The sequence below is a fragment of the Aquarana catesbeiana genome, linkage group LG10 (assembly GCF_042186555.1).
Source record: "Aquarana catesbeiana isolate 2022-GZ linkage group LG10, ASM4218655v1, whole genome shotgun sequence".
Taxonomy (NCBI): Eukaryota; Metazoa; Chordata; class Amphibia; order Anura; family Ranidae; genus Aquarana; species Aquarana catesbeiana.
In genome coordinates, this window is record NC_133333.1 from 143,880,699 (window position 1) to 143,906,556 (window position 25,858).

A 25,858-nucleotide genomic window follows, 5' to 3' on the forward strand; every position below is an offset into this window, starting at 1 on the left:
CCCCACTATTTGTGTTGTGGACCCTTTTAAGGGGGATGTGTTAAAGAGTACTCAAGGGTTGTCACCCATGCAGGGTGAGGGGTTCTGGGGTAGTCCAGTTGGAGAGGAGAGGACTGATTCTCAGTACTCTTTGGATTGGTAAGTTCTTCTTAAGGACCTGGAATTCAGAGGTTCAGAGAGACCTTTGGGGTGGGAAAGAACCTCCAAACCCTATTTAAAGGGACTTTGGTACTGAAAAGATTAAGTCACATGCAAGGGGGTCTTCAAATGCAGCAGGAAGAAAGCAGCACCTGTCTGTGAAGGAGTGTGAAGTGGTTCACAGCTGTGAGGGAGTGAACTCTCCGGAGACTTATGCCCCGTACACACAATCCGAAAATTGTACGAAAAATGCCGCATTCAAATCGATCGTACGATAATCAGATCGTTAGTACAGAGCTTTCGAGAGCCAATCAGGACAGTTCATTCAATATTATTCTATCGGACATGCACTGAAATTTTGTCCGTACGATGCCAGATCGTACAATTTTCGTTGAATGCATTGCAACACATGACATCACTTCCGAATTTTTATTCTGTCATACGGGAATTTTCGGGACTTTAGTAAACTCATCAGATTCGACATTGAGATTAGCATGCAAACAAAAATGGCCGATCATTCATCAGATAATCGGATCGTGTGTACGGGGCTTAAGACATAATTTTGCTGAGCTCCTGCAGCCTGTGTGGTACCCCTGTAGCATATGGGAAACCCCAAACCCTATTGTAAGACTGGTATAGTCGCGGTGAGCCGATCGCATGTTTTTTATGATACCAGGGTTATAGACTATTTTGCATTTGTTTGCTTAACCACTTGCTTACTGGGCCCCTTTCCTGCTCAGGCCAATTTTCAGCTTTCAGCGCTGTCACTCTGTGAATGACAATTGCGCAGTCATGCTACACTGTACCCATATGACATTTTTATCATTTATTTCACACAAATAGAGCTTTCTTTTGGTGGTATTTAATCACTACTGTGGTTTTTATTTTTTGCTAAACAAACAAAAGAAAACTGAAAAAACCAACAAAAAAACAGTTTTTATAGTTTGTTATAATATTTTGCAATCAGGTACCGTATTTATCGGCGTATAACACACACTTTTTTCCCCTGAAAACAGAGGGTAAACTGTGCCTGCGTGTTATACTCCAATATTTTTTTTCTTTTACCAATGGGGGGAGGGGATAGGGCGGTCCGCCTTGGGTGCCACCCATTGGGAGGGTGTTGGGCCGACCGCTCCGCCCTTCCTGGCCCTGGGACAGTGCTGCCATACTTCAAAATATCACTGCCAGCCCCCTTCCACACACCACCCCCCGCATCACCCCCAATGCAAACGGGAGCCTATACCTCCATCAACGACACTCGTCTCCTCCCGCTCTGCCTCCTCCTCGATTTTAGCCTTTGATTGGAGGAGGAGGCTTCTGTGTGCCTCAATTGATGCTGCTCTCTCGTGGACCCAGTCATGTGACTCTCCTCTGCTGTTTCATTAATGGTCACATGACCGCTCTCCTCCTCCCGCTCCGCCTCCTGTTCAATTGTAGCTTTTGATTGGAAGAGGAGAACAGTCATGTGATCATCAATGAAAGAGCAGAGGAGAGTCACATGACCAGGTCTACGAGAGAGCAGCATCAATTGAGGCACACAGAAGCCCCCATCCACAATGAGAGTGACACACGAGGAGTGGCACATGGGAAAGGGCTGTTAGCAACACCTTCTCAACCCCTAAAGGTGTGCTGGCAGCGCTGTACCAGGAGACTGGGGGTCTCCTGGGAGTGCAGGGGGCTTTATAATGAAAGGAGTCCATGTGCTGTGGAAGGGGGTCTGTGTGCTGTGCAAGGCGGTCTGTGTGCTGTGCAAGCAGGTCTGTGTGCAGTGCAAGGGGGTCTGTGTGTTGTGCAAGGGGGTCCGTGTGCTGTGCAAGGGGGTCCATGTGCTGTGCAGGGGGTTCGTGTGCTGTGCAAGGGGCCATGTGCTGTGCAAGGGGTCCGTGTGCTGTGCAGGGGGCTGTGGAAAGTTTTTTTCCTGAAACTTCCCTCTTAAAATCAGGGTGCGTGTTATACGCCCGTGCGTGTTATACACTGATAAATATGGTCATTTTCCTCCTTCATTGATGTGTGCTGATGAGGCTGCACTGATGGGCACTGATAGGCTGCACTGATGGGCACTGATAAGGCGGCAGTGATGGGCACTGATCAGGTGGCACTGATCAGGAGGCACTGATGAGGCTGCACTGATAGGTAGCACTGATGAGCACTGATAGGTGGCACCAATGGGCACTGATAGGCGCACTGAAGGGCACTGATAGATGGCACTGATAGGTGGCACTGATGGGCACTGATAGATGGCACTGATGATGACGCACTGATGGGCACTGATTGGCTGCATTGATGGGCACTGATAGATGGCTCTGGTGGGCATTGATAGGTGGCACTGGTGGGCACTGGTAGGTGGCACTGCTTAGCAGCAGTGGGTGTGGAGTGTGCGGGACTGATGTCCGGTTTATACAAGCTTGTTTTTGGCTTCTTTTTTTGTCCTCATGCTATCAGCGTGAGGGAATTACTGGCTTCTGTTTACATCACGTGATCAGCTGTCATTGGCTGACAGCTGATCACGTGGTAAAGGGCCGGTATCGGCCCCTTACTCCGATCCGTGACCAGCCAAGTCTTATGGACTCGCTGATCACAGAGCGTGTCGTCCACGCCCCGCAGGGGGCATTTAGGCGGCACATGAAATTTAAGCCCGCACTGTAGCCGTCTTTCAGCTATAGCACGGGTTTGAAGAGGTTAATAAAGCTGTTTTTGTTTTTGTGTAAGTTCAACAAAGACCGTCACTTTTACAAGCAGCTGGCGGTAATCCTGAGTTCCCATATCACAATATTTACAGACACGTCCACATTTGGACTTATCTAAGTCTGCAGTCCTGTATGCTCAGTAGACATAGCAGTCTGCTATCTTGATACCCACGGAAAAGGAGTCATCCAGCCAAGTTTCTGTAATAGCAATCACACAACTTTTCATTTTGTTTGAGGTAATCCTAAGCCTGAGTTTGTAGTTCTTGTTAGTGATTGGGAGTTGCTGAGAAAGAGACTTGGCAAAGCTAATCTACGTGGGTACGTTTTTAACCTACCTTGAAAGCTGGCTATCTTGCTCTGCTTATTCTTACTATACCTATGTGACATGTGTTGCTTCTTCGGTGAGATGGTAATATTTCCAGTGGGCTCCACTGAGCATGGGATCTTAAGTAGAGTAGAGTAGAGTTTGGGCTTTTTGGAGTGCATATCTCTGACAGTAACATATACAGTATGTGCTTTAGTTGCCTATAACAAAAATACTGATTGTTGTCAAGAGCACCAAGCCACTGCGTTTGCATGCTCTACCAAAGATTCAAGCTGGGTATGGCCAACAAGACTTGCTGTGTCACATTATGAAATCAGTAGGATTTCTTATAAAAATGTAGAAATGCTGTCCACGTTCATATTTTTTCCTAAGAGAATTATTAGAATACTGATACTGTATTGTACTACACCGATACCGTACTGCATGCCCAGACATAACATAGCATTTGATTGCATGGTCATCCCAAGTGGCGGTATAGATCATATGTTTACAAACTAAACTAAACTGGTTTTTCTATGTTTTTTTTACTGACTTTGCACATCCTCATTGCTTTTGGAAAATCCTTAATACATTGGCCTTATATAGTCTACACTTAAATAATCTACTTAGAGATGTAACATTTCTGGAAATTTTGAAGCCATAGGAAAAAAAAATGTCCCTGTTTTTTTTCAGGGAAAAAAATCTTTTTTTTCTGAGGATGGATCAATATCAGGGCTCTAATTGGAAAACTAAGATGTGCCAATATCATTCTAAATATGGTGGTCAAATTAATTGTGACACTGATATCATTGCTTTTTTCATCAAGCTGAAGTAACTTGTGGAACGTAAGAGTTCTACCTACTGGCATGTTACATTTTTGAAACAATTTATATATGTAAAATGTTGCCCCATGGGACTGCATGTGCAAATTTTTCCTAGCCTGACAAATGTTGTAAGGAACCTCTATTCCCAACTCAGCATGGCTAGTAACGATTGATGTCAAAGCCTTATATTGCAGTCCTCCATGATTGTGGTGTTGAAACAAGTATGGTCATATTTGTCACAGGGTCCACAGGACAGAGAACAGGACGAATTTGTTATTGATTTGATGAACTTTATTCTCAGGTCTTATGTCTTTTGCCTCACTAGCTCCCACTAGTGGCAATGGGCACATGCTATGCCCCTTCCTATGCCAACCTGTACCCGAGGGGGTGGGAGCGCCAGCTGTTTTCTGAGGAGGATCTCTCAATGTACCTGTGCTGCATTGTTTTATGGCATAGATAGAAGTGGTCTTCATGAAACATGTAGAGCCTTCCATTAATACTACCATTTTATTTCAGCCGTGTTGATCATTATTAGGGTCTTCTGATTCTTTGACCCATGATATAACGGCTTGAGTTGGAGATATCAATTTTTAACTGTAGGATGCTACAGTAAAGGTTTTTATATGACTTTTTTAGTATTATATGTGAATTGTTATTAATAAAATTTGTTTTTACCACTGGTGACTAAAAATCCATATTTCCTTTCCAAACATATAAATGAGAACAGTTAACCACTCCCCTTTCTCCCCTTTCCCTCATAATCATTTAAAAGCTTCCTGCCAATATGCATTTCCAGTTTTTGACAATGCTGGTCCAGAAGCATATATTGCTCTTGCAAGAGCTTGATCAATGTTCTTCTGATTTTCAGGTGTCATTTTCTCTATAAATGAAGATATTGTGTATTGTTGGGAGGCTGTGGTTTGTAACACTTCCTTACTTGAAGATGCTGCTGGTAAAGAAACACTTTGTGATAAAAGAGAGTTTTTAGAATGAGAACTTTGGAGGGAAAATCTACTTGCACTTTCATCACGGTCTTCATCATTTCATTTCATAAAGTATTTTTTATATCTTTAGGGCTCCTCTGGCATGCTCGGATCTTGTGTGTCATCTTTGTAGCATTTGAAAAAGAATATTTCTTCTCACAATATTTGCAAATTGCAGCTTCGCTCTCAGCAGAAGTTGTAATGTGGAAATGCTTCCAAACTCTAGATGTTGGTCTCATTATTTTACTGAGAGGAGGAAAAGAAAAACCAATGTACTGACCAGACAATAGGGAAGCAGTATGCTGTGATGGTGGAGAACATTAATAGGAATCATTTAAAGGTTAAAAAAAGATAATCTAATATGTCAGACAAATTTACCCTCTTACCTGTCAATTAAGGCCTGCAAGGACAGAAACTATCATCTATTGTATCCCAACAATCACACAACTGTAAGAGGTACAAGATGGAGTCCACAAGCAAACTAAACTACAGCCTTTCCCCTGCAGTGCCCCCTTGTTGCAAAAATGCATATTTCTCTTGTTTGAGAACTGCATTGAGAAATACAGTATTACTTGAATTTTGTTCCAGGATTAGCTTTTCTTAAGCTGAGAGAATAATAATAATTTAGGACTTTGCATACAGTCTTAGAAATATTTCATTAACCCCTTGGTGCCGACATCACACAAATATGTGGCCACACTGAACTGGGCTGTATATTTGTGTTTCTCACTTTGTTCCATGCAGTCCCAGCACAGAGACCGGGGTCTCACCATGAGCCCCGGGCCCTGTACTAAGGACTGGGACCTGGAACTGTCACCTGATCACTGTGATAGCCTCTGATTGGCTATTACAGTGATCAGTCACTGTGAAGCCTGCCCCTGTAGTTTCTGTCTCTGAGAATGGATGAGAGCGATACATTGTATCTTTCTCTGTCTTTGCAGAGATAGAAAAAGTATCAGGGTCAGTTAACGTCAGTGTTATGCCCCGTACACACGGTCGGACATTGATCGGACATTCCGACAACAAAATCCTAGGATTTTTTCCGACGGATGTTGGCTCAAACTTGTCTTGCATACACACGGTTACACAAAGTTGTCGGAAAATCCGATCGTTCTGAACGCGGTGACGTAAAACACGTACGTCGGGACTATAAACGGGGCAGTGGCCAATAGCTTTCATCTCTTTATTTATTCTGAGCATGCGTGGCACTTTGTCCGTTGGATTTGTGTACACACGATCGGAATTTCCAACAACGGATTTTGTTGTCGGAAAATTTTATAGCCTGCTCTCAAACTTTGTGTGTCGGAAAATCCGATGGAAAATGTCCGATGGAGCCCACACACGGTCGGAATTTCCGACAACACGCTCCGATCGGACATTTTCCATCGGAAAATCCGACCGTGTGTACGGGACATTAGTGTGTTTTAGCTAGGATAAAAAAAGAAAAATGCACACTATTGTTTCTGGGCTGTACTATGGGTACAAACAACAAATGACATACAAATATGTGGTATTGCTGCTATCGTCAGGAGCAGGAGAACTTATTGTTGTTTTTTTGGGGTAGGTTATGGTAGTAACAAGAAATATACAGCTAAATTTAAAAATAGGCCAGTTTTTCTTTGATAATAAAAAGAAATCAGGAGATATCCATTACCATATGAAAAGCCCAATTTGTCCTGAAAAAAAATAAAGGTATAATCCACCTGGATGCACAAAGCAGTTGTGATGATATGTACAGTTTTACTTACACATGTCAAAGTTGCAAAATTGGACTTGGGTGCAAATGGTTTAAGGTCTTCATGTTATATAGTCTGAATACCATGTCATAGATATATTATTTATAATTGTAAAAGAACACAATCCAAATTTCTTTGTTTTTCTCCAATTCTTCTGGAAAAAACAAAAATGAAAAAAGGCTTTGAAAAAAAACAACTGAAAAAAAAACGTTTTTTTTTTCAGTTTTTCAACTTTTTTTCCCAGGCCTTCCCATCTCTAGTTTTACTCCCATTTTTATTCCACTACTCTATTTCATTTATGCTTTGAAAAAGAGATGGAAAAATATACAAAGATATTAATAGTTAATCCCTGTACAATAAAGAAGCCTTAAACCGATAGCAGGTAGAAAAGGAAGAAGTGAAAGGTAGACCCGCTGACTATAGAAATTTGCTGAGCAGGTAAAAAAAAGCCAGGCTGTAGCCAGTCAATGATTCTCAGGTAATTTTGTAAGTGATGTTGCTAGGGATGAGCTGAACACCCCCTGGTTCGGTTCACAGCAGAACATGCGAACAGGCAAAAACTTTTTTCGAACAAGCCAACACCGTTGGAGTCTATGGAACAGACCTAAAGGGCCTGGTATGGAATTTGGGGGGACCCCCATGCATTTTTTTTTTTTAAATTTGGTTCGGGGTCCCCCTGTGGGGGAATCCCATGCCGTTTTTATCAATTAACTTTTGTGTGTGTTGCCGGGACCGACAATTCATTATAGCCGCGAGTACTTTTAAATGACTTTTTTTCCTTTAGAAATGTCATTTTGTGCAGGGATTGTTGTAAACACGGGAAACATGCGCCACTTTACAGGCATACTATAAACACCCCCCAGGTACGAAATCTAAAGGAATATTTCACTTTTATTGTTTCACTTTAAGCATTATTAAAAACAATGCTCCCGAAAAAACGGCCATTTTTTTTGCATTGATACATGTCCCCTGGGGCAGGACCCAGGTCCCCAAACACTTTTTATGACAACACCATGCATATAAGCCTTTAAAATTAGCACTTTTGATTTCTCCCATAGACTTTTAAAGGGTGTTCCGCGGCTTTCGAATTTACCGCGAACACCCCAAATTGTTCACTATTCGGCAAACAGACAAACACCTGATGTTCAAGTCGAACTTACGTTCGACTCGAACATCGGGCTCATCCCTATTGCACATATTAAAAATTAGCTTTCTTTCTATCACTAACCTGTTGTAAGACAACTGATCTTAAAATCCAACCATTTTCTTTGAATGGTTTTCATAATATGGCCTCAAAGCTTATTTACTCATCTGTGCCAGCTCATACCATTAAAATTCACACCTTATACGAGTTGATCAAGTATCATTTATCTTTTTAAGAAATATATACAGTATATACCTTTTTACTATAAATAAAGATGTTCAGTGCCTTGAAAAAAGTATTCATACCATTTAAAATTTTCCACAATTGGTCATGTTACAACCAAAAACGTAAATGTATTTTATTGGGATTTTATGTGATAGACCAACACAAAGTGGCACATATTTGTGAACTGGAAGGAAAATGATAAATAGTTTTCAAAATGTTTTACAGATAAATATCTGAAAAGTGTGGTGTGTATTTGTATTCAGCCCAATACTTTGTAGAACCACCTTTCGCTGCAATTACAGCTGAAAGTCTTTTTGGGTATATCTCTACCAGCTTTGCACATCTAGAGAGTGAAATGTTTGCCCATTCTTCTTTGCAAAATAGCTCAAGCTCTGTGAGATTGGATGGAGAGTGTCTGTGAACAGCAATTTTCAAGTCTTGCTACAGACTCTCATTTGGATTCAGGTCTGGACTTTGGGTCATTCTAACACATGAATATGCTTTCATATAAACCATTCCATTGTAGCTATGGCTGTATGTTTAGGGTCATTGTCCTGCTGGAAGGTGAACCTCTGCTCCAGTCTCAAGTCTTTAGCAGACATAGTGTTTTGCTTTTGGGCTAAAAAGTTAAATTTTGGTCTCATCTGACAAGAGCACCTTCTTCCACATGTTTGCTGTGTCCCCCACATGGCTTCTCACAAACTCCAAATGGGACTTCTTTCAACAATGACTTTCTTCTTGCCACTCTTCCATAAAGATTTGTGGCGTGCATGATTCATAGTTGTCCTGTGGACAGATTTTCCCACCTGAGCTGTGGATCTCTGCAGCTCCTCCAGAGTTACTATGGGCCTCTTGGCTGCTTCGCTGATTAATGCTATCCTTTCCAGGCCTGTCAGTTTAGGTGGATGGCCATGTCTTGGTAGGTTTGCAGTTGTGCCATACCCTTCCCATTTTTGAATGATGGATTGAACAGTGCTCTGTGAGATGTTCAAAACTTGGGATATATTTTTAATACCTAATCCTGCTTCAAACTCCTCCAAAATGTTATCCCTGACCTGTCTGGTGTGTTCCCTGGCCTTTGTCATGGCTTCAGCAAGTGCTTCTTATGTTATAGTTTTATAGATTATTTACTGTAGGTAGGCATATTGTTGCTTAAAAGCCACTGTAATTTCCCATCATTCTAGTGAACTAGACCATGAGGTCTGAGAGACAGCCCCCAGTAGCCATATTACATCTTCTCCAGAGTACACCACATCTTCTCAGCTGCAATTCTATCATCAGCTGGAAACATCGCCGGTATGTTTATAACCCCTTTCCCTAGTTAGACTAGTGTGTCAGGACTGTATATGTTGTATAATGTATACACTGATCGAATGTTATTTCTTTAATTTTAGTTTTAGTCTAACTTCCCTGTAATAAAAGTTGAAAAAAGGACCTAGCGCCTGCCTCAATGAGTTGTTAAGGGAGGAGAGTTAGCTGTCTGTCTAATTATACCTCAGCCATGTGTAATGAGGGCAGAACAGCCTTTATGATGCTGTTTGCTCACTAAGTTGAAGGCAATTGTTTCCACTAGATTTTAGTTAGGGGTATCAGAGTAAGGGGGGCTGAATACAAATGCACGCCACACTTTTCAGATATTTATTTGTAAAACATTTTGAAAACCATTTATCATTTTCCTTCCGCTTCACAATTATGTACCACTTTGTGTTGGTCTATGACATAAAATCCCAATAAAATACATTTATGTTTTTGGTTGAAACATGACAAGGGGTATGAATACTTTTTAAAGGCACTGTATGTTCCCAAACTCCTTTATGTCACCTAAAGCATAGGAAAAAGACTGCATGTATCAGGAGCACTGTGGGTGTTTCACTTCATTAGAGACTTGAGAGAGTCTGTTATTTTCAATCAAACAGACCCTGTCTAACAGACATGCAGTGAGGGAAGATAATAAGCAAGGCAAAATCATATTAGCAGGAAGAAAATGTTTACATCTCATGTATACCTTACAACTGTCTGCCTTCTTTGTACAAATGTATTTACAAACTAGCAACAAGGTTTTTAAGAATTATCAAACATTAATGAGATTATTGGTATTCTTCAGATGATTGCTTTGATATGTATACTAAAGCATTAAAAAATACCATCCCCTTTAATGGTATAAGGGAAGAACAGCTTACTTACAATATAAAGGATTCATTCCATATAGGGTTAAGCGTAGACTTCACAGTCCTGGTTTTCTGTTTGGTCAGGTTCTTTGGGTCTGGTATGAGCTTCAGCTTCACATATGGGTCTGACAAGCCATTGGGATCCATAGGAATAAGGTTTCGAGCTTCACATACTTGAGAAATCAAATAAAGAAACAAAATATTTGCGTGTGTTCATGTTTTCGGAATGTTTCAATTAACAGAATAAAATTAACATAAAAAAACTAAAGGACAACCCCATCCAAAACAAATAATTTAGATAAAGATTAATTATTAACAGAGTTTTTGCAGTGTGCTTCCACAGCCCTGATAATATTAGCCATTTACTTAATTCTTTATATTATTTTTACCTGAAAAGCGAGAGGGTAGATTTTAGAAAACAAGTGAAGAATTATTGAAGTTACCTAATAGAACAAATTAACACGTAATACCAACTTTCCAGATAATTTGTAGCTCAGTTCTTGAAACCCTAGAAAATTGTTTATCTGCCCACTCCTGTATACAGATAGGACACATTTCACATGGCAAAGCTCTAAAAGCCGACATTAGCAGAGTTTTTTTCCCAGGCTCATACTAGAGTTGGGCGAACAAATTATCGGGGTGTTCAACCATTTGTTCGGCCCGCTGAATTACCACAGTGCACTGCGCCTCCGCACTGTGCACTGGAAGGCCTGATTGGCTGAAACTTTGCCCAATCAGGGCACAGAGCACTGTCAGAGCCATGACTGGAGAAAGTAATGATGACTCTATCCAATCATGGCTCATTGCTCTTAGTCCCGCTCACACTATGAAAATTTCTCCCCATAGCGGCCATTTGCAGTGTGATATTGGCATGGAAAGAGATAGAACATTTGCAAGCTGCTAGCAAGTTAGTGTGCTATAGTGATTCCATTGTCAGTGTAGAATATCAGTTTAGTGTGAATCTAGTGATAGTTCAGTGTGAGTGGAGTGTGATCATTCATTTTTAATTTAGTGTCAGTTTTGGCCGTGTAGTGTGACCATTCATTTTTACTTTAGTGTCTGTGTAATTTGTCAGGGCAGGTTTCCTGCAGTATATATCAGTGCATTACTGCAAGTTTAACGCAGTATATATCCATGCGTTACTGCACATTTAACGCACTATATATCCATGCGTTACTGCTCATTTAACGCAGTATATATCCATGCGTTACTGCACATTTAATGCAGTATATATCCATGCTTTATTGAGCGGTTAACGCAGTATATATCTGTGCAATACTGCATGTTTAACACAGTATAAATAACTGCGTTACTGTACGTTTAACGCACTATATATCAGTACATTATTAATATGAAACTGCAGCGCAAATAAATCATATATCATATAGTGAATAAAAGTCCACATCCAAGGAAAGACACAACAGTGTTCAGATCCCTGTGTGAATAAATCCAGAGATGCAGGGACCCTGATTCCAAGTGTAAATAGCCCACCAACAGCATAAGGGTAGCTTTGCTCACCTCAAAAATATTGACCCCTGTATCCACAGTCAGGTTAAGAGTCGCAGTTTTTCCCTCTAACCCGGGGAAATAAAGGGGGGGGGGGTGTAGGCAGATGTAAACCTGCCTTAGCAGATCAGAAAATCCCCGTCATCCAGATGGCAAATATAGGACAAAAAAAGAAATCTAAGTGCTCCCTGTATCATAATACAACTTGCGCTTTATTAAAAAAAGTAACTTACAGACTTCTACATTTTGTGTGCAGCATATAAAACATCCGCTGGACGGCTGGTATAGTAAAACATGGTAGCACACAATACATTCAGGTAGCAGTGGGTGATGTCTAAGAATGTGGCTCCTCCTCCTGTATGCATTATGTCCTATGGGACTTCATCAGCGGGGTGGAGCCACGGCATCACCCAATGTCTAAATATAGAGCAAGCGTAACCTAGGGAACGTCTATGCTCAACTACTCAGGCATGCACGCTCTGCACAGAAACATCTAACCAGGATGGAATGCAAGAGCTGCAACAGAAGGCAGAAATACAACTCTGCTTTCAAATGATGTAAAATAACACAAAGGGATAAAGGTATCGGCACTGCTATAAATACCATCCCTTTCACCAAATATTAAAAAATATCAACAACATATTATAAAACATTTTAAACACCTGCTGCTATCTGTTACAGAAAAATATATATATAAAAATCCATGTATGTTATAGAAAATTATTTTCTTAATAAAAAACAAAAAAAAAAAACAATACAATGTAAAAATAATAATTCATTTTTTTTTGTTTTTTTTTTAGATTTTTAAAATTTTTTTTTCATTTATTTTTATGTTTTTTATTAAGAAAATAATTTTCTATAACATAAATGGATTTTTATATAAATATTTTTCTGTAACGGATAGCCGCGTGTGTTTAAACGTGGGTTTTTATCTGTCAAGTAAAATCATTCAGGAGAGGTTGTAAAAACATCCCGTGTACATTAAGCCTTACGGTGTGAAGACACCACCGACACCCAAAGACTAATTTTTCCGCACCCGTTGACAGGTGCATATCATTGCAATTTTTGACAGCAAGGCAAATTCTTGCTTTTATCAAAAGTACCTCTACAGGGTTATGGTGTGAAGGCACCACCGACACCTAAAGCCCAATTTTTCCGCACCTGTTACAGTCTGCGAAAGAGACACCGGAATTATTAACAATGATACATCAATGTTCACATTTTACACTGTAGAGAAATGTAGCTTCCCTCATGTGTTCAGTAATGATTAGATCAGCAGCAAGCAGAGCCTTCTCTAAACAGTGTATAAAAAAGTAAAAAAAAAACTTCATAGTGTCTGATCTTTCAATGGTCTGAATTACAGCTTGGAGACATTAGCACCTTTTAATCTCTTTGATAAAATAGGGAGAAATATAGTCAAAGGCTTATTGTGCAACAGAGAGAAAATCACATCATACTGTTCTTTTCTCTGACATTCCTCTCTTTATTCTTTTAACCCTTCAGCAATTTGGATAGGAGATTCAGCATTACATAGAAAATTCTAGATCTGTATGCTGAGCTATTATTAAATATGTTTATAGTGTTGGTCTAAAAAATAGCAAAAAAGAAAGTATAAACTCACTTATGCCGCGTACACACGAGCGGACTTTACGGCAGACTTTGTCCTGCTCACTTTTCGATGGACTTTACAACGGACTTTCTGAATGAACGGACTTGCCTACACACAATCAACCAAAGTCCGATGGATTCGTACGTGATGACTAACGACTGGACTAAAACAAGGAAGTTTATAGCCAGTAGCCAATAGCTGCCCTAGTGTCGGTTTTTGTCCGTCGGACTAGCATACAGACGAGCAGACTTTTCAACCGGACTCGAGTCCGTCGAAAAAGATTTGAAAGTTTTATTTCTAGGTCTGTCGAACTTTTGGGGAAAAAAAGTCAGCTGGAGCCCACACGATCGAATTGTCCGACGGACTCCGGTGCCCCGAACCAACTATGCCGTAAAGTCCGGTCGTGTGTACGCGGCATTAGAGTTCATACACTAAATATCATTGAGTGGCCACATCTACACATATATACACAAGTACCACATCTCAAATGCATTGTATTTATATTATACAGTACTTGGCACCCTAGGTTAAGGTAGGGTCGAGGTAATTTGATTTAGGATTAAAGTAATTGTAAAGCTTTGTTTTTTTTTTTTTTAATAACAAACATGATATAGTTACCTTTTCTGTGCAAGGGTTTTATGGGGTCCCCCTCTTCATCGGGTGCACCCACGGAGAGCCACATTACATGGGGGCACTTGTGCAGGCGTGCTCCTGAGCCAGAAGGCAGGACTCCTGCTGCTGCGTCTATTGACACAGACAGTAGGACTCTGCCCTGCCTTCTGGCTCCCGTGTCACTGGATTTGATTGACAGCAGCAGGAGCCAATGGGTCCTGTTTCTATCAGTCTGTCCAATGAGGACCCGAGACAGCGGCTGGACTTGCTGGGCTTGTTCTCGTTGCTGGAACGATCAGGTTCACATAAGAAAAAGGGGGGCTCTGGGGGGCTTCTGCAGCACAGAAGGTTTTTCACCTTAATGCATAGAATGCATTAAGATGAAAAACCCTGAGACTTTACAACTCCTTTACGATTACAAAGGAGAGACAAGGTTGAGTGTTAGGGTTAGGAAATGTGTCAAGGTTTGGTTTGGGGCTTGATAATTAGGGAAGGGATAAGAAGTGATTTTAAGGTTGACTCCACTTTCCTACAAAAATATAGAAAAAAACAATATTGCATATAAAAATTGCTAAACAAGCCATATTGTAATTTAATGCTATTTGTACAGGACACTGGGAATGTGTCCTGGATGGCAGGCATCTTTTTTCGTTATTTGGATTATGGTCCTTTTAAGAGGGACAATAAGGGATGTTGTTGAGTACTCAGAGGTTTTCACCCATGCAGGGTGAGGGGTTCTGGGGTAGTCTGGTTGGAGAACAGAGGACTGAATTTGCAGTACTCTCTGGACTGGTAAGTCCTCATTTTGGACCTTAAGTTCAGAGGCTCAGAGCGACTTTGGGTGGTAAAGAGCCTCCAAACTTTAATTACTAGTCGTTTGGTCCTGAAAGGGTTAACTCCCCTCCAAGGGAGGCTTGAAAAGGGGCAGGAAGGAGTCAGCACCCGTCTGTAAGATGGAGTAGAGTAGTTCACAGCTGTGAGAAAGTTTGGGCTGTCTGGCAAATGAGACTTAATTTCATGAGCTCCTGCAACTTTTCCTGTACCCTGAAGCAGTTGGGAACCCTAAGCCAGATGCGGGACTGGTATGCTTGCGATGAGCCATAATATTGTTTGCAATATACCAGAACTAAGGAATCTGTATTTGCTTTGATTAAGAAAGCTGGTTTATTTGCCTGTTTTTGACGGAACAATAAAGACAGTTAAACTTTTACAAATGGTGGGTTGGTGATCCCAGGCTCCCCATATTACATATTATCTTTCCTTTTCAACCTGTAGCCGCTGTAATTTATGGTATAATTGAATGTGATATAATACCCTGGAAGCATTCTGTATGCTGTTGGTGTACGGAATGCCCCAGAAATTTCCTTCTTGTGTAATTGGCTCACTGATTTTCCAAGAAGCACTAAGCTACAAGTCTAATTTTAGGTATCCTCTGCAATAGAAATTTTAGTTTTGGTGAGATACTCTATTAGGGTTACATACTTCTAAATGGATGTAGACACTGGAGCTTTTCTCATCAAAACATGCAGAATGCACCAGCTGATTATACTGAACTAGTCACAGTATGCGAAGGACAGAACAGCTATTTCTTCAGAGCAGAAAAAGGTATGATTCTGCAACAAAATTTGTCAAAATCCTTGTAATGTAAATTAACCACTTCATGCAAAATGACCTACCTGTAAACCTTTACTAAGTAAAAGTTTGTCGCCATTCCACAAGCAGGCCCATTTTTGAAGCCATGTTGGGTATCACTTTACTCCAAGTAACATTATCTTTCACAATATAAAAAAATTGGGTTAACTTTACTGTTGTCTTACTTTTTTATGTAAAAAAATGTATTTTTTGCCAAAAAAGTGCACCTTTATGACCGCTGCGCAAATACGGTGTGACAGAAAGTATTGCAACGACTGCCATTTTATTTTCTATGATGTTAGAAAAAAAAAATATAATGTTTGGGGGTTCTAAGTAATTTTCTAGCAAAAAAAATGATTTTAACTTAAACAACAACACTTGTAAACAACAAGTGTAAAAAAGAGGCTCGGTCCTTAAGTGGTTAATTGTTTTTTGTCAACAAAGCGGAGTTACTCTTTAAAGTGATTATAAAGGCAGGAGGTTTTTTACCCTACCGCATTCTATGCAGAAAGGTAAAAAAGCATTCTGCATGCATGCAGCTTCCCCCACAACCCCCCTAAATACTTTACATACCTGAGTCCGATCTCTATCCAGGGACGTACACGAGACCTGAGGCTCTCTCGGCTCTCTTGTTTCTTATTTGTTCAGATACAGCAACAACAGCCATTACCTTCAGGTGCTGTCAATTAATGCCAGGGACTAGGAATGAGGGGGTGGGGTCGAGCCCTGCTCTGTATGTTTTATGGGCACAAAGAGCAGGGCTCGGGAGTGAGCATGCATGAGTGTCCCCATTGCAAGTGACAAATCAGTTACTTTAGTAGCTTTGGGTCTTGACTAGAGGCTCAATGTACAAAGCACACTAGGATAAGAATGTTTATTTTCAAAAAAAGTGAACGTTATTTTCATCTGAGGCCAATAGGAATTGCAAATTACAATCAAATTATTATTTAAAAAAATGCTTAACTAGGTGGTAAAGCCTTGTAAATTTTACCTATCCTATCAGGCCACCCAGCAACGATAAATATTAAAATATAGATTTAAGTTTAGTGGCATTTAGGCATAGTGATTTTTTTTTTTTCTTTTTTTTTTTAGGAATGTTACCAAATTTTATGAGCCGAACCACAAGCTCTCTCTGTCATCTCTTACACTTTACATATTGATCTACAGAATTAAGAATGCAGAATAATCTACATTCATGCAATGGCACGGTTGCAATGCTCAGCTCAGAGGACAGCTTGAATACTGTTTTTATGTGTGCACACATCAGGAGATAGAAATCCAAGTTTAGCATAAAGGTTATTTTTAACTATGGCTTGTTGCTAAGGGGTATCACTTCTGTTAGGTGTTAGATTGACATTTGATGGCACATATTCTCCACAAGGTGGCAACAGAGACAAATAACTGCACATTTAAGCTTATTTGAAGCTGAACGGAATGAGTCTAAAACAATTAAACAGTTAGCCATGCATCTCAAGCTGTAACATAGCTGCCAAGTCTCATTAATTTCCAGGCAAGGCATCAGCGTTTTAGAGATCTGAACATTCTTGTCTATGCAAATACTACTGCTTTTTAAATACTAACAACACTGAAACTGAGTCGTAGAATTTCATTCTCTATATAGGCTTAAAGTGAATGTAAACCCGAAAGTTTTTTTTTTTTTTTTTTTTTAAATTAAGGCTTGTACCTTGTACAGTATAGGATTTCATGTCATCTGTGCCCAATCACATACCCTATCCCCTCTTTCTTCTCCAGCTTTCCCAGGATTGGCTGCCTTTCCTGGGTTTTGACTGGATGTTTTTCATCATGGGGTGTGATCCACACATCAGTGTGAGAGAAAGAAATGCATGTATAGTGCAGTGAACACACAGGACAGCCAGCATAAGATACACAGACAAGTGATTTGATTTAGGGGAGATGTATCTACTCAAAGCTGGGCAGAGGAGACGCTCCAGTGATCTGATGATTGTTATGGTGCAGTGTGTGTGTCTGAGGTCACCTGATCATAGTTGCAACATTCATTTTGATCACCAGGATGTGTTATGTGAAGGAGGAATGGATGTTTCACTTTTCATAATTACACCCAGTAAGGCTGAATGAGCTCAAAGCTTACAGCCTACTCGTGTCACCTCCTGACTGCTCTACCCAGTCACTACTCATGACACCTAACTGCTCCTACCAAGTCCCTGCTCGTCTGAACGACCCCTCCCCCTTGGAGGACCACCAGGCTTGAGGGGAAAACATCTATGGAAATCACGGAGGAGGGCAGGAGCATGTACATCCGAAGATGAGACCCAGGAGCGTTCCTCTTCCAATGCACCAGGTACTGTATGTGCCCACGGAACCTACGGGAGTCAACAATGGATTGTACCTCTTATTCCTCATGGTTCTCAACCTGTATAGGGTGGGGACATGGCACCGAGGTGGTAAAGCGGTTGCAGACCAACGGTTTCAATAAGGAGACATGAAACACATTTGAGATGCACATACTAGGAGGAAGGTCCAACGCGTAAGCCACTGGGTTAATCCTGCAAAGGATACGGAAAGGCCCAATAAACCGAGGTGCGAACTTCAGTGAGGGAACACGAAGTCGGAGGTTGCGAGATGCCTGCCAGACCCTGTCCCCAACCTGGTAGGAAGGCGCAGGCAGGCGTATGCAAAGCCTCCTGGACTTGTGCCCAAGTGGAACGAAGACCACCAAGATGCTCCTCTAGTGCAGGAATACTCTGCAGAACAAACAAGTCAGGCAGCATGGAAGGTTGGAAACCATAATTCGCCATAAACAGAGACAATCGGGAAGCAGAATTCAAGGCACTGTTGTGAGCAAACTCTGCCCATGGTAATAGGTCTGACCAGTTGTTGTGATGCTCAGAAATATAGCAATGTAGGAATTGCTCCAAGGACTGATTGGCTCATTCTGTGGCCCCATTAGACTGCGGGTGATACGATAACACATCTTTGAGAACTGGTCTACCACCATAAGGATAACTGTGTTGCCTTGAGAGTTGGGCAACTCCACAATGAAATCCATAGACAGATGGGTCCAGGGCCACTCTTCATTGGGTATGGGTTGTAGGAGGCCCACTGGAAGGTGTCGTGGAGTCTTACTCTGAGCACACTCGGAACAGGCAGCTATGAAGGCAGTTACATCAGCACGTAGACTAGGCCACCAGAATTGTTGGGAAATGGCGCAAACGAGTTGATTCTTACCAGGGTGGCCAGCTGCCTTGGGAGAATAGTAAGTCTGGAGCACGGCAGTATGGAGACACTCTGGAACAAAGCAGTGGTCACAAGGTTTCTCAGGAGGAGCATCGACCTGAGTAGCAACAATTTTGTCACCCAAAGGAGAAGTAAGACTGGTGCGAACTGTAGCCAGAATACGATCAGGAGGAATCATAGGAACCGGAACCGACTCCAACTTGGAAGTGGAGGAAAATTGTCGTGACAAGGCGTCAGCCCTTACATTCTTAGTACCGGGTAAGAATGAGACAATGTAATTGAAACTTGACAAGAAAAGAGCCCATCGCGCCCTTATGGGAGAGAGGCATTTAGCCTCAGACAAGAATGTGAGATACTTATGGTCAGTAAGAATGAGAACCAGCACAGTGGTACCTTCGAGGAGATGTCTCCATTCTTTCAGGGCTAAAATGATTGCCAACAGCGCTCTGTCACCAATCTCGTGATTGCACTCGGCAGGTGACAATTTCTTGGAAAAGTAGCCACAAGGATGCATAGCACTCTCAGAGCTAGGACGTTGAGACAGAAGGGTGCCAACACCAGTCTCAGAAGCATCAGCCTCAAGGATAAAATGAAAAAAGAAAATAAAAACTGCGCTAAGGTCAATATAAAACAATTGAGCACATATACCCAATCTCAAAGATTACCAGTGAAGTGACATGTGAAAAATTAGTACAGCAGCAATTCTCCTGCACAACATAAATACAGTAATCAAAAATGGAAAAACATAGAATCGCGCTAAACATATGAAAATACTTTACATAAAGTGAGTGTACTCTCATACACCGACCCGATATCTAAATGGTCATATTTCCAAATATGTGCACCATAAAATTAGTGAAAGAAAAAACATAAATATCAGATAGACATGGTGCCTATAGAAAATATATATATACTGTATTTATTGGTGTATAACACTCACTTTTTCACCCTAAAAATTGGGTGCAAATAGCACGTGCGTGTTATACGCCAATACTTCAATTTTAGATGCCTCGGAGGGGACAGGGAGGGGGGCAGGATGAGCGCTGTCAGATTACATACAGTGAGAATCTCCTGTTTACTTGGCGGCCTCTGTAATAGGAAGTCCCGTCTCCTGGGCCGCCATTGGACCACTGTTCTGTCTATCATAGGAGATTCTCACTGTATATAATCTTTTGGCGCTTGTCCCGCCCCCCTCCCTGTCCCCTCTAGGCTGCAAATGGGCATCGATCAGGCTGCACTGATGGCAATGGTGAGGCTGCTGCATTGATGGCAATGGTGAGGCTGCTGCATTGATGTGGACTGATGAGGTCGCCTTGATGGCACTTGTGAGACTGCAGATGGGCATTGATGAGGCTGCATTGGTGGCAATGGTGAGACTGCAGATGGGCACTGACCCTTATTTTGCTTCAAAGTTCCTTATTTAAATTTTTTTTTTTCCCTGAAACTTCCCTCTTAAAATTAATGTGCGTGTTATACACCTGTGCGTGTTATACGCCGATAAATACGGTATATATATATATATATATATATATATATATATATATATATATATATTGCCCAGAAGTAATTGCATAACAAAGACAATGGGCCAAGTAAATTAGTGTCCAAAAACCTATATAGCAGTATCACCCGTGAACTGTAAATAATATAATATAGTGTCCATCCATAAATAGTGGAAACTCCAGAATTAAATGAAGAACTGGTGCAAAAGTCCACCACCATGAGTAGAGGGTTACTGCTTACCAGAAGCCCATGATCCCCTGCTACAGAGGATCAAGGGAAGATAGGGAAGGGGAAAACATATGACCATTTAGATATCAGGTCGGTGTATGAGAGTACACTCACTTTATGTAAAGTATTTTCATATGTTTACCTCAAGGATAAAAGGTAACGGAGGATCAGGATGTGCCAACACAGGAGCATAAACAAAGGCAGCCTTGAGATTTTCAAAGGCCTTAATGGACTCCGGAGACCAACTCTGTGGGTTAACGTTCTTTCTGGTCATATCAGTCAGTGGCTTGACCAGAGACAAGACATTATAAATAAACTTTCGATAATAGTTGGCAAAACCCAGGAAACGCTGCAGAGGAAGTAACCCCATGGGTCGAGGCCTCTGTAGGACTGCCGAAAGTTTCTCTGGGTCCATCAAAAAACCAGCAGTGGAAATGACATGACACAGCCCAGGAATTTAACCTGTTCCTGATGGAACTCACACTTCTCCAGTTTACAATAGAGATTGTTCTCTCTTAATTTCTGAAGCACACGACAGACATCTGTGTGGTGGCTCTCCAGGGACTTGAAAATATGAGGATATCATCGCGATAAACCACCACACATAACTGCAACAAATCTCGGAGGACATCGTTAATAAACTCCTGGAAAACTTCCAGGGCATTACAAAGACCAAAAGGCATTACGAGATACTCATAATGGCTTGTTCTGGTATTAAACGCAGTTTTCCACTCGTCGCCCTCCTTAATCTTCACGAGATTGTAAGCCCCTCTCAGATCAAGCTTAGTGAAAACAGCTGCTTCCTTGAGACGGTCAAATAACTCTGTAATCAATGGGATCGGGTAGGCATTCTTAATCGTGAAACGATTGAGACCCCTATAGTCAATACAAGGTCTCAGTTCACCGCTCTTCTTCTTCACAAAGAAGAAACCAGCACTAGCAGGAGACGAGGATTGTGGATGAAATCCCGAGAAAGTGCGTCTGCAACATGCTCCTCCATAGCTTTATCCTCCAAGACCTACAAAGGGTAAACCCGGCCACGAGGGGGAGTGGCAGCAGGTTGAAGGCCTATTGCGCAATCATATGGCCGGTGTGGAGGCAAACTACCAGCTTAACCTTTGTCAAAGACATTGCTAAAATCACGGTACTCCTCTGGCAGGGAGGAGAGTGAAGAGGTACACAGGACCTTGGTTACCTTCTGGAAGCATGTTTCACTGCATTGTGGTGACCAGGAGAGAACCTTAGCACGAAGCCAATCAAAAGAGGGGTTGTGCCTCTGTAACCAAGAATAACCAATAACCAGCGGAAATTTAGGAGAGGAAATCACTTGGAATTGGATTATCTCATGGTGAAGAGCCCCTACGGCCATGGACAATGGAACCGTCTCATGAGTCACATGGGCAGGCTGTAGAGGTCTCCCGTCAAGAGCCACAATGGCAAGTGGAGTGTCACGCAGCTGCAGTGGAATCGAGTGCTTTGATACAAAGGCAGCATCAATGAACAGGCCTGCAGCCCCAGAGTCGATTAGAGCCTGTATCTCGATAGACGACTTAGCCCAAGAAAGGGTGACCAAAACCAGGGTTTATCCTTCTGGATAACTGGGGACGATACAACACCACCTAAAGTCTGTCCATGACAGGACCTCAAGGTTCGGGTGTTCCCAGGACGGGTAGGACAAGACTTCAAAAAGTGACCTGCCTGGCCACAAAAGAGGCACAATTTCTCACTCCTCCTAAAGGCTCTCTCATCTGCAGAGAGACGCGTGAAGCCCAAGTGCATGGGTTCATCTTCCCTGACCGACTCAGTACCAGGAGGCATGGGAGGTGAGGGAGGCACGGGTGGGACTGCAAAGCTCGGAGGCAAACATACAGGAGGCTTCCGCAAGCTCTCCTTAAAAGAAACTCTTTCTCTAAGTGTGGAGTCAATGAGGATGGCAAACAAGATCAAGCTCTCCAGCTCAGTGGGTACATCTTGGGCTGCTATCTCATCCTTGATGGAATCCGAGAGACCGTGAGAAAAAGCAGCCACGAGGGCTTCACTGTTCCAAGCAACCTCTGCTGCCAGAGTACAGAACTCAATGGCGTAGTCAGCAACAGTTCTCGTACTCTGTTTGATGGACATGAGGCACTTGGCAGCAGAAGCGGAGCGTGCAGGAACGTCAAATACCCTTTTAAAGGAGGTCACAAACTCAGGGTAACTCAAGACAAGAGGTTTTTGCGTCTCCCATAGAGGGTTAGCCCAGGCCAAGGCTCTCTCAGAGAAGGCACAAGGAGAGAGGCGCCTCTGGATGTAGAAGTAAAAAGCAATGTATTAAATCACATGTACAGGCAACTCATATCTATGAAGTCATCAATAGGCATGTAATAGTTAAAAGTGCATCCATCGTGGGAAAAGTCATCAGATCCGTCATGGGGTTCTTCCTGCTTGCTAAGCGTGTAGCTGTGTGTGCTCAGGACACCGCAAGTTGAAAAAGCTGGCCGCGGTGGAGACAAAACTCAAAGTGAGTCCTGGAACATAGATGGATGGCAGGCAAGGAGAAATGACGTCACTGGTAAGTGATGCGTTTCACAAGCATACGGGCTGCAATGACGTGGCTCCTTCATCAAAGCTCTCTCAGAAATCAAAGATATCACGAACCCTACTTTGCTTCTGTCCATGGGAAACGCCTGGGGCAGCATCTCAAAGTATATCTCAACTTGGTTGAGAAACCCTCTGCATTGAATTGGATCCCCCCCAAATCGCTGGGGAAGTGGGGCGGAACCAGACATACCTCTTATAGAAGTAATACTCAAGGCAGGTGCCTGCACAAAGACTGGCGCAGCAGCAGGGACAGCCTGCAACTCAGGTTGTACCGGAGCAGCCACAGTGGGGGATTCCAGGTGAGCCATGCGACTCAGGAGCGTTTGTAAGGCCATGGCAAACTGATCCATGCGGTGATCTTGCTCATCCAACCTGGAAAAAATATTACCATCAAGTAGATTGACTGTATCTTCTGAATTCATGGCCTTCGCCTACTGTCAGAAACCATGAAACAGACCGAGACAGAAGTACAGTAAAATCACACTTGTTTATTAATAAAATTAAAAAGGTAAATAGAGTAAGCATAGTCAAAGCATAGCCAGAGTCCAGTAACCGGATCAGGTAGTCAGCCAAGCCAGAGTTCAGTAACCAGATCGGGTAATCAGCCAAGCCAGAGTTCAGTAACCAGATCGGGTAATCAGCCAGGCCAGAAGTCAGGGATCCAAGTAGAGGAACAACAAGCAGGATAAGGAGCCAGAAGGGATGTCAGCAAAGCCAGTCTTTAAACAGGAACACAGGAGATGGTTTCTTGTGATGTGACCAAGGCGAAGGCAGGAATGAAGTGAGCTGGAGATCTTTAAGTAGGTGGGACTGACGAGCAGATCCACAACAGCTGGTTAACTGTGGAGAGAGATGAGAACTGACAATTAGCCGACAGCTGAGTGGCCAGCTTAGAGAAGGAAGGGCTGAGCCAGCCCTGACAGTATCGCTCCATACTCCTCCTGCACATTGCTTCCTATCTTCTGAGTATCACTCCATACTCCTCCTGTACATCGCTTCCTATCTTCTGAGTATCGCTCCATGCTCCTCCTGTACACCTAGAAAAAACTAAGAGAATAAAGTTCTCTTAAGAGGGCAGAAAAACACCCGAACTCTATGTAGAAAAAAACAAATCAAATTTTATTGTACAAAAATGGAAACGCCACACAAATTAGATACTACAGAAACATGGGGCGGGCTATGGTAAGTGACTATCACAGACCCTATTAAAATGACAACGTTGTCGTTAAAAACACAGGAGCCGCGGCTTTGCATACCTCATACAAACACCAATCACCACTCACAGACACTGATGATATAGGAATAAATTCATATATTCAAAGCAACTGCTAATGGAATCCTATTGATCATCATTCAAGAGCGTGTTATATCGGGAATTTGGATGGGTGTGGATGGAGAGTATTTGTGAAAGTCCATAAATTGAGTTGATTCAACACGGTCAATTGATCAAAAGGACCGGAACCCAAGATATTATGCAAGGTAAACAGCAGATATAACCAGCAAGCTAGCCAGTGTGGATAAGTAGATCATGGGCATAGGAAGAGTGACAGCGGTATTCGTAGTAATGGCAGAGGCAGCAGGGGGAGTGCTAACAGCTAGAGGAGCATATTCTGTGATATAGATTTGATCTATACATCTCTCACCAGCTAGAGGGCCTCCAGCGTCCTCAGATAGCGATACTCAACCCCAGAAGATGAATGGCTAGGAGTGTAAGTCAGTCTTGAGCCAGATTCCTGCCAAGAGATCAATGTCCCCGCTGTGTAGTATTAGCCGTATATCGCAACCATGTAGGTTTGAAAAAAGCCGGTCATCAGCTGTTCGGTCCCTGCTGACACTCCATCCACAGTGAGCACGTGGTTCCGGAGTGACGTGCTGACGTCACGTTGTTGACGCGTTTCACCAGCCAATGGACGCTGGTTTCTCCAGAGCAAGGAGGAGTCCGTGGGTTAGGTTTAAATAGACAGGACATTAAATAATGTAGTTACTGATTGTTACCACCAGATGTTATCCAAGTTCACCTCTCATTATGAACATTCAGCAAAGGTAATAAGTAAATGAAAACTGCAATTGGCTATATATGATCGATGATGTCTTGTTAAGTATTTTAAATAAAATGACGACTAAAAGTTAGAGGCCACTTTCAATGTTAATGGATAATGTAGGAACATATATTAGGGAAAGATGTATATACATTCCAATAATAGGAAAAGAAACAGCCAAGATATTTACTTCTCCAGAAAGGGCTGTAGACTGCATTCAGTATTTAACCCTTTAGGGACCATAGAATCCAAGTAATATGTCCACATTTTTTCTGGAGAATAGTGTCAAAATCTCCATGTCTGGCAGGCAGATTTAGTCTGTAGATTCCTTTTATGCCGCGTACACACGGTCGGACTTTTCGTCTACAAAAGTCCAACGGACGCTGACGGACTAAAGCTGGCTGGTAATCCGATCGTGTGTGGGCTTCTCCGGACTTTCAACGGACTTTTTTAGCCTCAAATCCGACGGACTTTAGATTTGAAGCATGCTTCAAATCTTTACGTCGTAAGTACGACGGACCCCGAAGTCCGCTCGTCTGTATGCTAGTCCGACGGACAAAAAAACGACGCATGCTCATAAGCAAAAACTAAACGGAAGCACTCGGTCTAGTAAAACTAGTGTTCGTATTGTAGGTAGCACATTCATCACGCTGCAAAATCTGTGATCGTTGAATGCAGCGCATTTTATTTCTTCTTTACGAAGGCTCTATAAAGAACGAAGGTG

At 42.1% G+C, this 25,858-nt stretch overlaps 1 protein-coding gene across 7 annotated transcripts in view; it reads right to left on the reverse strand.

The window, feature by feature from the left end:
- The window catches only part of PRKCG (protein kinase C gamma), an 805,390-nt gene that overhangs the window by 157,825 nt on the left and 621,707 nt on the right, over positions 1–25,858 (reverse strand). For all 7 annotated transcript variants that reach the window (XM_073602743.1, XM_073602742.1, XM_073602744.1 and 4 more), the window contains one exon: positions 10,226–10,382. In XM_073602743.1, coding sequence (XP_073458844.1) covers positions 10,226–10,382 — 157 coding nt within the window. The remainder of the gene's footprint in view (positions 1–10,225; positions 10,383–25,858) is intronic.